The 12,668-nt window shown below is 42.4% G+C and overlaps 1 protein-coding gene across 1 annotated transcript in view; it reads right to left on the minus strand.

Annotated features, from left to right (window-relative positions):
- CARMIL1 (capping protein regulator and myosin 1 linker 1) overlaps positions 1–12,668 on the minus strand; it is a 362,146-nt gene that overhangs the window by 245,050 nt on the left and 104,428 nt on the right. Inside the window, exons 3-4 of the mRNA XM_075316069.1 lie at positions 10,704–10,754; positions 281–340 (exon numbers count right to left, since the gene is read on the minus strand). Coding sequence (XP_075172184.1) covers positions 281–340; positions 10,704–10,754 — 111 coding nt within the window. The remainder of the gene's footprint in view (positions 1–280; positions 341–10,703; positions 10,755–12,668) is intronic.

Here is a 12,668-nt window from a genome sequence, read left to right on the forward strand (position 1 = left end):
CAATCTGTCAAGGAATATATCAATGTTGGCTACAGGGATGTAGGACGGCTTCATCTCACAGAAAGCATGAATCATGCCAATTAATTTTCACTTTCGGAAAAGATATTAGCAATTTAATATTATTTTAGTTTTCCAGGACAATCGCTGCTAAGTAGAAGTTACCAGGGACTTATGATTTGAAATAACTGGCCTCTTTAGAAGAAAACACCAACATTGGGAAGAAGTGTGAAGGACCAATAAGAGACTATTCATTCCCCAGCAAGTAAGAGAAGATACTTACATGGCCTGGCTTGCTGCAGAGAATGCCTTGAATCTCCAAATAACTGAAGGTAAGTTCGAGCTAAAAAAAATGCAAAGAAACAAAACAGACAATATGTAAAATAGGAAATAAAAAGGTCTTCTAAAATACATAAACAGTTGCATTAACACTTAATGCTGAGGGAGGATTACCAATTGTATAACATATGTATGATCAAAAGTTCAGTAAAAATCGGCACAATAATTATGAAACCCGTTTTGTTACGGTACATGCATTTGTATAGTGACCGAATCTTCGGGATATCGGCATTACATGGCACTATGTTAGAATTAAACTGAAAACTGAGATGCAATTGAATTGGAGACTTTCAGGTTTAATTTAAGGGGTTTAAACAAAAATATCCTGTGAAATATTTAGGAACTGTAACCATTTTTCGACAAAGTTTCCTTATTTCAGGGGCTCAAAAGTAATTTGACAAAGTCACTTTAATATCAATAAAATGTTCATTTTTATTACTTTTAGCAAATCCTTTGCAGGTAATGACTGCCTGAAGTCTGGAAGCCATGGAGGTCACGAATCCTTTGTGATGCTTTGCCAGGCCTTTACTGCAGGCGACTTCAGTTGTTGCTTGTTTGTGGGTTTTTCTGCCTTAACCCCTTCACGACCAGCCAATTTTGCGCGTTTTTTTTTTTTTCTACACCCTTCTTCTGAGAGCGGTAACTTTTTACTTTTCCGCCGATATAGCCATGTGAGGGCTTGTTTTTTTGAGGAACGAGTTGTATTGTTAAATGAAACTGAGTTTTACCATATAGTGTACTGGAAAAATGCCAAAAAATTCCAAATGCGAAAAAAAAAATTGCAAAACAAAAGTGTGATTGCATGATTATTTTTGAGATATTTTATTCACTGTGTTCACTATATGGTAAAACTGATGTGTTGGTGTTATGCCTGAGGTCGGTGCAAGTTCGTAGACAGCAAACATGTATAGGTTTCCTTTTATCTAAAGGGTTAAAATAAAATCAGAAGTTTGCCCAAAAAAAGTGGCGTACATTTTGCGCCATTTCCATGACCCATAGCGGGCTCATTTTTTGGGATCTATGGCTCAGTGACTTCTTATTTTTTGCGTCTCAAGCTGATGTTTTTAAATAGAACCATTTTTGCACAGCTGCTATGTTTTGATCGCTTGTTATTGCATTTTGCGCAAAATTTGCAGCAACCAAAAAAACCCTTAATTTTGGCGTCTGGAATTTTTTTTTGTTGCTACGCCGTTTACCGATCAGATGAATTTATTTTATATTTTGATAGATCGGGCGTTTCTGAACACGGCGATACTGCGTTGTTACCATGATGTTACCATGACAACCATCGGATCCACATGATCACGTATCATGACTTCCGGTAGCGGCCGATTGCCATTAAAATGGTGCGGTCACATTTTGACAGCACCATTTAAGGGGTTAATCGGTATGGGTGGATAGCAATTCCACTCGTGCCTGCAAGTCATACATGTCAGCTGTACAAATTAGCTGACATGTGCGTGGATCCCTGCGGGCTGACGGTGGGGATTAACACTGACTGCTAGGGCTTAACGTTACTGCTTGCGGTCGTTAAGGGGTTAAGTTTGTCTTAAGCATGTGAAATGCAGCTCCATGGGGTTGAGATCTGGTAATTGGCTTGGCCATTGCAGAATATTCCACTTCTTTGCCTTCAATAACTCCCAGGTTGTTTCGCAGTTTGTTTTGGGTCGTTGTCTATCTGTACTGTGAAGTCAATCTAGTTGTATTTGGTTGAATATGAGCAGAAAATATAGCCCTGTAGCCTTCAGAATTCAACCAGCTGCTTCAGTCTTCAGTCATCATCAATAAACACAAGTGACCTAGTGCCACTGGAAGCCATGCATGCCCATACCATTACACTGCCTCAATAATGCGTTAGAGGATATGGTGTGCTATGGATAATGAGCCTTTCCTAGCCTTCTCCATGCTTTCTTCTTCCAATCTTTCTGGTATAGATTCATCTTTGTTTCTTTTAGCCAAAGACTGTGTTTGAAGAAATGAGCTGGTTTCTTTAGTGTTTTTTTTTTTTTTTGCAAAACCTAATCTGGCCTTCCTATGTTTAAGGCCCCCTTCACACGTCCGTGAAAAACACGCACGTGTGTTACGGGCCATTTTTCGGGTCCGTGTCCCGTTTTTGTGTCCGTTTTTATGGTCCGTGTGGCACCTGTGTGAATTGCGTATGCTAGCCGTGTTTGTGTGCAGAACGTCCGTGTGTGCGTGTGGAATTAACGTGTATGTGTACGTGTAATGTCCGTGTGTAATGTCCGTGTGTGTGATGCACAATGTCGTTTATAAATGTCGGCTGACAGCAGACAGAGTTGCGCGATGAGAATGAACTCGGGTGAACTTCACCCGACTTCATCCTCATACCGCGGCTCTGTCTGTGTCGAGTACTGATTAGCGGTCACCTGTGAAGGATTCACCGGTGACCACTAATCCCCCGAGTGACTGAAGTGTCCCCCCCTCTCTCATACTCACCGATCCCTGATCACCGGCGCTGCACGGCATTCACACTGCTGCGGCGGCTTTTACCATTTTGAAAAAGCCGGCCGCTCATTAAACAATCTCCTATTCCCTGCTTTCCCCGCCCACCGGTGCCTATGATTGGTTGCAGTGAGACACGCCCCCACGCTGAGTGACAGGTGTCACACTGCACCCAATCACAGCAGCCGGTGGGCGTGTCTATACTGTGCAGTAAAATAAATAAATAAATAATTAATTAAAAAAACGGCGTGCGGTTCCCCCCAATTTTAATGGCAGCCAGATAAAGCCATACGGCTGAAGGCTGGTATTCTCAGGATGGGGAGCTCCACGTTATGGGGAGCCCCCCACCCTAACAATATCAGTCAGCAGCCGCCCAGAATTGCCGCATACATTATATGCGACAGTTCTGGGGCTGTACCCGGCTCTTCCCGATTTGCCCTGGTGCTTTGGCAAATCGGGGTAATAAGGAGTTATTGGCAGCCCATAGCTGCCAATAAGTCCTAGATTAATCATGTCAGGCGTCTATGAGACACCCTCCATGATTAATCTGTAAATTACAGTAAATAAACACACACACACCAGAAAAAATCCTTTATTAGAAATAAAAACACACACACATTCCCTGGTTCACCACTTTAATCATCCCCGAAAAAGCCCTCCATGTCCGGCGTCATCCAGGATGCTCCAGCGTCGCATCCAGCGCTGCTGCATGGAGGTGACAGGAGCTGCAGAAGACACCGCCGCTCAGGTCACCTCCACGCAGCTAATGAAGACAGCCGTGCGATCAGCTGAGCTGTCACTGAGGTTACCCGCTGTCACTGGATCCAGTGACAGCGGGTAACCTCAGTGACCGCTCAGCTGATCGCACGGCTGTCTTCATTAGCTGCGTGGAGGTGACCGGAGCGGCGGTGTCTTCTGCAGCTCCTGTCACCTCCATGCAGCAGCGCTGGATGCGACGCTGGAGCATCCTGGATGACGCCGGACATGGAGGGCTTTTTCGGGGATGATTAAAGTGGTGAACCAGGGAATGTGTGTGTGTGTTTTTATTTCTAATAAAGGATTTTTTCTGGTGTGTGTGTGTGTTTATTTACTGTAATTTACAGATTAATCATGGAGGGTGTCTCATACCGATAATACATCGGTACCCCATGATGGTAACACGGGGTCACCGATTGCTTTGGGGTAAGGCGCGGTCCCAGCTGGGACATTATAAATCTCGCTGTCACAGTTTAACAGCGCAAATGAATTAGTTAACAGGCGCGGGTGGTCTCTGATCCACCTGTGCCTGTTAACTGCACATCGGCTGATCAGAGACGGCATTCAAGGGACAGACACTGCCTTGGACGTACAGATGTTTTTCTTCCCCATGGAAAGGATTCTGCGATCATCCACCACAATTGTCTTCCATGGGCATCCAGGAGTTTTTAAGTTTACAAGCTCACCAGTTTGCTCTTTTTTTCGAAATGTACCAAATTGTTGATTTGTCCACTCCTAACATTTCTGCTGCTATCTCTCTGATGGATTTCTTCTTTTGTTTCGGCCTAATGATGGTTTATTTTTCTTCCATTGAGAACTCCTGTGACTGCATGTTGTGGGTTCATAGCACCACTTTTCAAACGCAAGTTCCACAGCTGGAAACCGCTCCAGACCTTTTATCTGCTTAACTGATAATGGATTAATGAGGGAATAGCCCCTGCAACCGATTTAAGAGTTTTAGATAATCTTCCAATTAGGTTTGGTCCCTTGAAACAGAGGCATATTAAAGAACTAATTCATAAACTCTTACTCCAATTATGAAACGATTACCTTCAAATTAAGGATGCAGTCTCATGGCAGTAACACTCATCTGAGGATCGCATCGCAATGCTTGGACTGGCCATTAGCTCTCCTGACCAGAGCAGTGTGTATATCTATGCTGCTGTCACGCTTCAGTCAGGAAAGCTGCTGGCCAGTCGAAGAATTGCAATGCGATCCTCAGACGAGTCATATAGCTATGACTAAGTGCAATAAAGAAGTGCAATAAGTATAATAAGTGCAATAAAGAAGAGAGTCTGAATGTCAAACCCATATTGATCTCATAGATTGTAAGATAGAGAGCATGGCCCTCACTTCTGTTGGTATCTGTTGAATTAGAAGTTTCTTCTGTAACATCTTTGTTGTCTGTACAATTACCCTCTGAATTGTAAAGTGCTGCGGAATATGTTGGCGCTACAGAAATAAAAATTATTATTCTATAACCATCTTGAATATGTTATGGTAAGTAGTCAAAATGCCAAAACCTGTGTAACTCTGCAAATATTTCAGGAGCTAATAGTTTATGACATCAAATGTAAAACGTAGCATCGCTGAGTGTAAATTAGAATTTAAAAAAAGCGTGGTCACTATTAGGAAATTAGCTTTATTCCTATGAGCAGCCTCCAGCTTTCAGTCAAAGAGGCGTGTATGGAATGGTTTCAGTTACACTCTGTATACAGTGAGTAGCGACTGGAATCACATCCTGGCACTGACTGTGTCAGCCAACTCTGTACTGCTATATTTCAGAGATGTCCGTTAGTCAATGTGCCAGAAAGAATTGCACTCAAAAATGCTGAGGGATGTGAACAGTGAATAAAGAAAATGTGAGCATGCCTTACTGCTTAGGAAACTGAAAAAAAATTGAGATACTTAGATACCCAAGCTGTAGTGCCCTGCACATGAGGTAAGAGACATGGCTATATTAGGAGACCTAAACTACATTTCTAATTGGAGGTATTTGCTAATTTTATTTAACCGCTACCACCACCAGTACACCTACTACATATTAGGAAAGTATCTTAGAGTTGAGGATACCGCCTTTAAAACACAATTCATCATTCCAAGGAACACATTTGCACCTCTACAGTATACAGCGGTAGCAAACTGTACACCTCTCCAGCCATTGCTCAAGCTAATAGACCATAGAATCAAACTTCATGAGGTTCCCTCCACGCAGTCCTTTAGCGCTCGACAGGCTCTCTGCGAATTTGCATCTACTGATTTAAGAACGAACTCTGGTTATACATTTACACTTCACAATACTAGCTCTTATATTTGACCAGGGCAAATCTAAAGTATCAGAAATTTCACTAACTACCTTGTGAAAAAGGTGGTATTCTATGATAGTGCCACATTTAGTCATTGCACTCTTTAGTATGACCCATATCATTACAGAGATTGCATTGCTGGGTTTAATTTTATTCACTAGTTTTGCAAGGAGTATGGCTGAAACACAATTATGAAAAACCTTCAGGCTTCAATGTATGCTAGTTTTAGACTCATTCCTGTACTGATGGCTAAAAAGGATATGAAACAACAACAAAAAAAGTATATGTAAGTTATTTTCACTTTCTATTCAAAGCTTATGTCTAACTACATCCAGTAAATCTTATGACAGTAAGGAGTGATTACTTAAAAAGGGAAAGTCTTCAACTAAAAGCAATGTCAGATGAACACTTCCATCACTCCTCGTATTTTACATTGCGTGTTAATACCAGAGGATTTGCAAGCATAGGAAGTCCTTGTGATTAGGGGTGGGCGAAACCCCCGATGTTCGGTGTTCGGGAGACTCGCCCAAACGTTTTGTAAAGTTCACGTTCGGGTTCTGATATAATGCGGACTTGCGTCCGAACACCGAACTTGGACTTTACAGTTATGTGATGGGGCGGGGGGCTGTAAAATAAAGAATACTGTTAATAAACATTGTCATTATACTTACAGGTCCCGCGACGCGTCCTGCTGATTCTGTCTCCAGCCGCTTTTCCTTCCGATCATTGCTGTGCCCTCCCGGTAACCAGCACGGATGATAGGACCTTCCGTGACGTCATACCATGTGACCAGTCACATGTGAATTATCTCATGGTCTACAGACTGGTCACATGGCTATGACGTCATGCTAGGTCCCGTCAGTGCATCTCGCCAGTAGACGGTGTTCGCCCGAGCATCTCCGTACTCAGTATACTGGACGAGTAACGTGTACCGGCGAAATGCTCAGGCACATGGTCGGCTCCCCATTCCTGCATGTCGGCGGTCTTTACAGAGTCAGCCCACATGCAGGGACTGGCTGCCACAGTCGGTGAATAGCAGCGCCGAGAATCAGGTGATCGGAGATCACTGTTGCTATTGTAACCCGCCTGTCAGGTTACTATTGCAACGGTGGCAGCGGTGACATCACCGCTTACCAACCCGCAGCCTCTGTTTACTCACTGAGTGATTAGACTGCATGGGGAGCAGAAGTGTTCTTCCTCCCATGCAGGGCTGTCTGATGTAGCAGAGCTGCATGGGTTGAAGGAGAAAGAAGACAGAAGACCAGGATTCTGGAGGGGGGGGTGAGAGGGAGTAATAAACATGGAGTCTCTAAGTGTGTCTGTATTTATTTCTATTTAAGTATTTTTTCTCTGTGTGGTGTCTTTCTTTTTTTTAACCCTTTATTGGAGATTCTTAATGGCCGGGTCAAACTTGCCTGACATTAAGAATCTCTGGCTTAATACTAGCTAGTAAAACAAAGCTAGTATTAGCCCATTATTACCCAGCATGCCACCCGTCAGGAAGAATTTGATACAGCGCCAGAAGATGGCGCTTCTATGAAAGCGCCATTTTCTGGGGCGGCTGTGGACTGCAATTCACAGCGGGGGGGGGGGTGGCAGAAAGCTTGGGCAAACCTGCGCTGCGGATTCCAATCCCCAGCTGCCTAGTTGTACCTTGCAGTATACAAAAATGGGTCGAAGACAATGTCGTTTTTTTTTTTTTTTTTTTTTAATTATTTCATGAAATTCATGAAATGATTAAAAAAAGGACTTCCCTATATTTTTAGTTCCCGGCCGGATACAAATGGGCAGCTGGGGGCAGCCCGTACCTGCCTGCTGTACCTGGCTAGCAAACAAAAATATGGCGAAGCCCACGTCTTTTTTTTTTTTTTTTTTTTTTTTTTTTTAGTTATTTGGCAAAATGTGTTACCTTCCCTGGATTTTCTATTGCCAGTGAAGGTAACACCAAGCAGTTGGGGTTTGCAGATAGTAACTGCTTGGATTACCCTTAGCTAGCAATACAAAAAATGCAGCGGGAGCCCACGCATTTTTTTACTAATTTATTTAAATAACTTAAAAAAAAAAAAATGGGCTTCCCTGTATTTTGATTGCCTGACATCACAGTACTGTAAAGAGAAATAAATTATTAAAAAAAAAAAAAAAAAAAAATGGACGTAGCGCTCCGCAGTATTTTTGATTCTCAGGGCTGCCACCCCCATCTGCTTGATTTACCTTGGCTGGCACTCAAAACACAGGGAAGCCCATTAATTTTTTATTTAAAAAAAATAAATAAATAAAAAAATAAAGATGCGTGGGCTCCCGCCGTTTTTTGATTGCCAGTAAGGTAAAGCCAGGCAGCTGGGGGCTGGGATTCTCCGCAGCCACCCCTGGAAATGGTACATTGTTTCTTAGCGCCATTTCCAGGTGTTTTACCTGGCTCATCCAGCGGCTGTGATGGCGGTGGTTCGCTGGGTAATACAGGGGTTAATACCAGCTTTGTATTCTCAGATGGTACTAAGCCCGAAATTCATGGCGCACGCCAAAATAGACATGGCCACCATAAATTTCTAGGAAACCGTAAAAAAAAAAAAAAAACAAAAAACTTTTTTTTATTAGAAATAAAACAAAAAGCATTGAGACTCCACCTTTATTATATATATAAAAAAAAAAAAATCCTTAGTCCGACGTAATCCACAGGGACAGCCATGTCAGCTTCATCACTGTGCACAGACACAGTCTATACACAGTGAGAAGCAAAGCGCAAAGTCAACTCTGCTTCATCTTTTCATCTTGTACACAAACAGTCTATACACCGTGAGAAGCACAGAGAGCCATGTCAGCCTGCTGCAACGTTCTGGTCAGAGCGATGTAGCAGGCTGACAGTGAGGGGATAATTGCACTTGCGTCTCGGAGCGCATCACCTCACTCTCCCGACAGCAGCGCCTCAGCTGTGGAAATACATGCAGCTGACCCGCTGCTGTCGGGAGATTGTGCACCATGATGTGATGACACTCGCATCACGGCGCGCCAGGACCTATGATGACATCATACTCACATGACCAGTCTGTAGCCAATGAGGTAATACAACATTCACACGTGATTGGTCACATGGGTATGACATTGCGGTCCTTTTAGCCAGAGGCGCTTACCGGGGGGAACTGCAATGATCGGACGGACGGAGAAGCAGAAACGCTGGGAGGCAGAGTCTGCAGGACGCGTCTCGGGACCTGTAAGTATGATCATAATGTTTTTTTTTTTAATAACATGCTTTTTTTTTTTTTAACAGCTCCTGGACCAGAACGGTTACACGAACTGTAACACGAATGTCCCAGAAAGCTTGTGTTCGTGTGGTCGTGTGCACGAACACCGAACTTTACAGTTCGGGTTCGCCCATCCCTACTTGTGATTCCTCCTACCAAAAGTCAGAAGGTAACACCAACAATTATCTGTTGTGTGTGGCCAGATTTCAAGGTTTACTTGATGTCCTAACCGAACTAAAAAGGTAGGATGTCACTCGAGTGACCTTGGAATAAGTGTTAGTTGTTAAAGATTGGGATATGAGTATCTAACTTTTGTCTGATGACATTATTTTGCTTCAATTACTATTTCTTAAATGAGTTTTACAGCAACTTTGCACACGATGCCAGGGCGGAATAGCTATGTTCGGCTCCAGAATACTTTCCCAAAGAGAAATGTGGTAAGTGCTAATGTCATTTGGGATAATCATGGCAATCAATTTCATGACAAAGTGATTTCAGATTATTTTTCCCAATAGTGGCCTTATTGAAGTTCCTTACATTGTACTAATGCCTGCTATTAGATGTTGGCACACTATAGACAAATGGAGTGGGCAGACAAAGCGGGTGACATCACCAGTGTCTGCCCGCCAGTTCCCTTACCCGAGCTGATGAGGTCACGTGAACAGACTGGAGTGTTTAAGTCAAAATAAAACAAGTTAAAAACCCACAGAGGCGGACACCGATGCAAACTCCTGCTTGTAAGTGAAGCAAATTGGATTCTAAATTTTAAATACTATAATTCTATCAGGCCTTAATTATAAATTAAATTCAATGCATCTTTACTTCTGAACAGTGATTATGGGATACTTTTTTACTTATTGTTACTACCGTTATTAACCTTCATACATAATATTTTGCAATTTAATTGTTGTTAAGAGTGCCACTTTTTACCTACCTTTGCCCTAATTAATGGGTGTTACTAACGTCTTCTTTCTGTAGTTTGTTCTGCGCATGATAGTTTATATATAACCCAGCACTGTGTGTTACACTTTGCTACGATTAAGAAACTTTAATAACTGACACGTATATGCTATTTGTTTCTCATTTAAACATTTCTTTTAATCAATACAAATGAGTGTTTATGAATATTAAATACATATAGATTTTTTACAATGTTTTGCATTGGAGCTTTAGCTATGTTGTTTGTCTACTAATGTGGGAACCGGCCCACTAATCAATGCACCAGAATTATTACCAACTGAAGAAAGACCACCAACCTATGTATTTTTTGCTTGAAATGGTGAACACATTTTTGTCTTTTGTATTTTTTACTCTACTATACTTTTACTTCATACTGTATACCTTATGATGGGCGCAGAGAAAAAAAAACAAAAAAAAAAACAACTTTCAGCCCCCAAATGGGACAGTCCCTCAAAGAGCACAGTTAAAATTTGCCAAACATAATACAGACATGCTATTAGGTCTATTCAGGAAGGGAAACTAAAAACAAACAGGCAATTATGTCTTTTTAGGTTATTCAGAACTGAAAAAATATCCTAAAAATCCCAGCATTTAGGTGAAGGGTTAATAACGCTGAAAACAGAAGTATGAAAGAGGAACCTACCTTGGTTGGCACTCGAGCAGTTAGAATAAAAGCTCGACATGATGTTAGAACCTAGGAATAAAACAAGAAAAGGAAAATACTTTAACAATGATTAACTTACGACAATTGTAGGTTTAAATGATTTTATATTCACTGTAAGTTCCAACAAGAAACATAAATGCAAGTTAAAAGGGTAATCCGGGACTTCTGTACTTTTTAGATGGAGCTTGGAACTTACAGACCGGTATTTGTTAACTACCTGCCTCGTGTCCAGCGCAAATCTCTGCCGGCTCAGATCGGGCATGAACCACTGCTGCCAGTGATTCTGAAGCTTCATTTTAGTCCACGTCAACAGAGCAGCACTTTCACTTCCGATCTGCAATGTCAGTGGTGCGTCACTCCTGACTTCATTGTTGATTGACATCCGGCTCCCTGTAATTAGGCAGTGGGGAGCCAGCTGTCAATTAAAATGACATCATCAGCAGGGATACCCCATTAAACAGAACTGAGCAGATCATAGTAGAAGAAGAAGTTCTATAGACGGGACGTCAAAAGAAGACACAGAATCATTGGCAAGAGTGATCTGTGACGGGAGGAATAGGTTTGGAAAAATAGGCCGTTCGTTATTACCGGTTTGCCTGTAAATTCTAAACCCTTTAAAAATAAAGCAAAGTAATTCCGCTGGCTCAGTACAATGGCCATATGAAGCTTTTGTGTTAGTTTCACAGTCATTATAAACATATATCGGCTATAAATGAAGTACAGTATACTTTTTCACTTCACTACATTGGAAACAGGAAAAATAAGGTTTTAAAAGTTTACATTGCATAGTCAAACAGAAAAAAAAAAAAAGTATGCTTTGTCAAGCTGCAAACATTACTGCTTCTTATCGGATGACATCTGAGTGCAGTCTAATTTTCATGCCCTCACAGAATGGAGGAGAAGATGGAGACATGATGTTCTCCATCTTCTCTCCTGTGCTACAGTTCTCTTATGAGAGAGCATCAGATCACACCAAGCTGACACTCAGATCAGAGTTTGATTGGAGTGTCATTTGCATAATCGACTCGCCCATTATAAAAGGTGCTAACGAGCAATCGGTGGGCGCCTGAATGAGGCATGACATGTGATGCACATCCAAAATATAATGGTGAGTATATTGTATACTGCCATTGATACACAGAGGTCTATATCTTCTATACAGTGGAACCTGGCATAACAAGTAAACCCAGTTAATGAGAATTTCACTCAACAAGCAAAGCTTTCTGTAAATTTGTAACTTGGTTTACGAGAAAGCTTTGCTGTACGAGCAAAATACTCACCGCACACACTTCCAGTTCCGTACATCCACCGCAATCTAACCCACTCTTGCAGTACACACAAAAACACACAAGCACACACGCATGCACACTCACAAAGTATTATGCTCACCTTACCTTCCGTTCCATCGTCGGCCTCAATGCTTCTTTTAGTTTCCCGGTACATCGCGACGAGGGAGGAATCCTCGCAGCGAACTACAAGATCCAGGAACGGAAGCTAAGGTGAGCATAATATATGTACCTTCCGTTCCATCGCCGGCCTCCTGGGTCCTGTAGATCGCCGGTATAGGCTGTGCATCGGCAACCATAGCGACGAAGCAGGAACTTCCTCTGTCATGCTACTCAAAGGCAGCGCGCTGGCCAATCAGAGGCAAGTGGCTCCTGCCTTTGACGTCAGCGCTCTGGCAGCGGAAGTTCCTCCATCGTCGTGATGGTAACCTGATACACAGCCCATACTAGCGAACAGCAAGTCCCAGGAGACCGGCGATGGAACGAAAGGTAAGGTAAGCATAATATGTGCGTGTGCATGCTTGCGTGTCTGTGTGAGTTTGTGTGAGTTTGTGCATGTGTGGAATGACAATAGGGGACCAGGATGAAACATTTAACAAGTTGTGGAACAAATTCTTTGCATTGCAATGATTTCCTATGGGAAATCTTGCTTTGCTGA

Source organism: Anomaloglossus baeobatrachus, chromosome 6 (assembly GCF_048569485.1).
Source record: "Anomaloglossus baeobatrachus isolate aAnoBae1 chromosome 6, aAnoBae1.hap1, whole genome shotgun sequence".
Taxonomy (NCBI): domain Eukaryota; kingdom Metazoa; phylum Chordata; class Amphibia; order Anura; family Aromobatidae; genus Anomaloglossus; species Anomaloglossus baeobatrachus.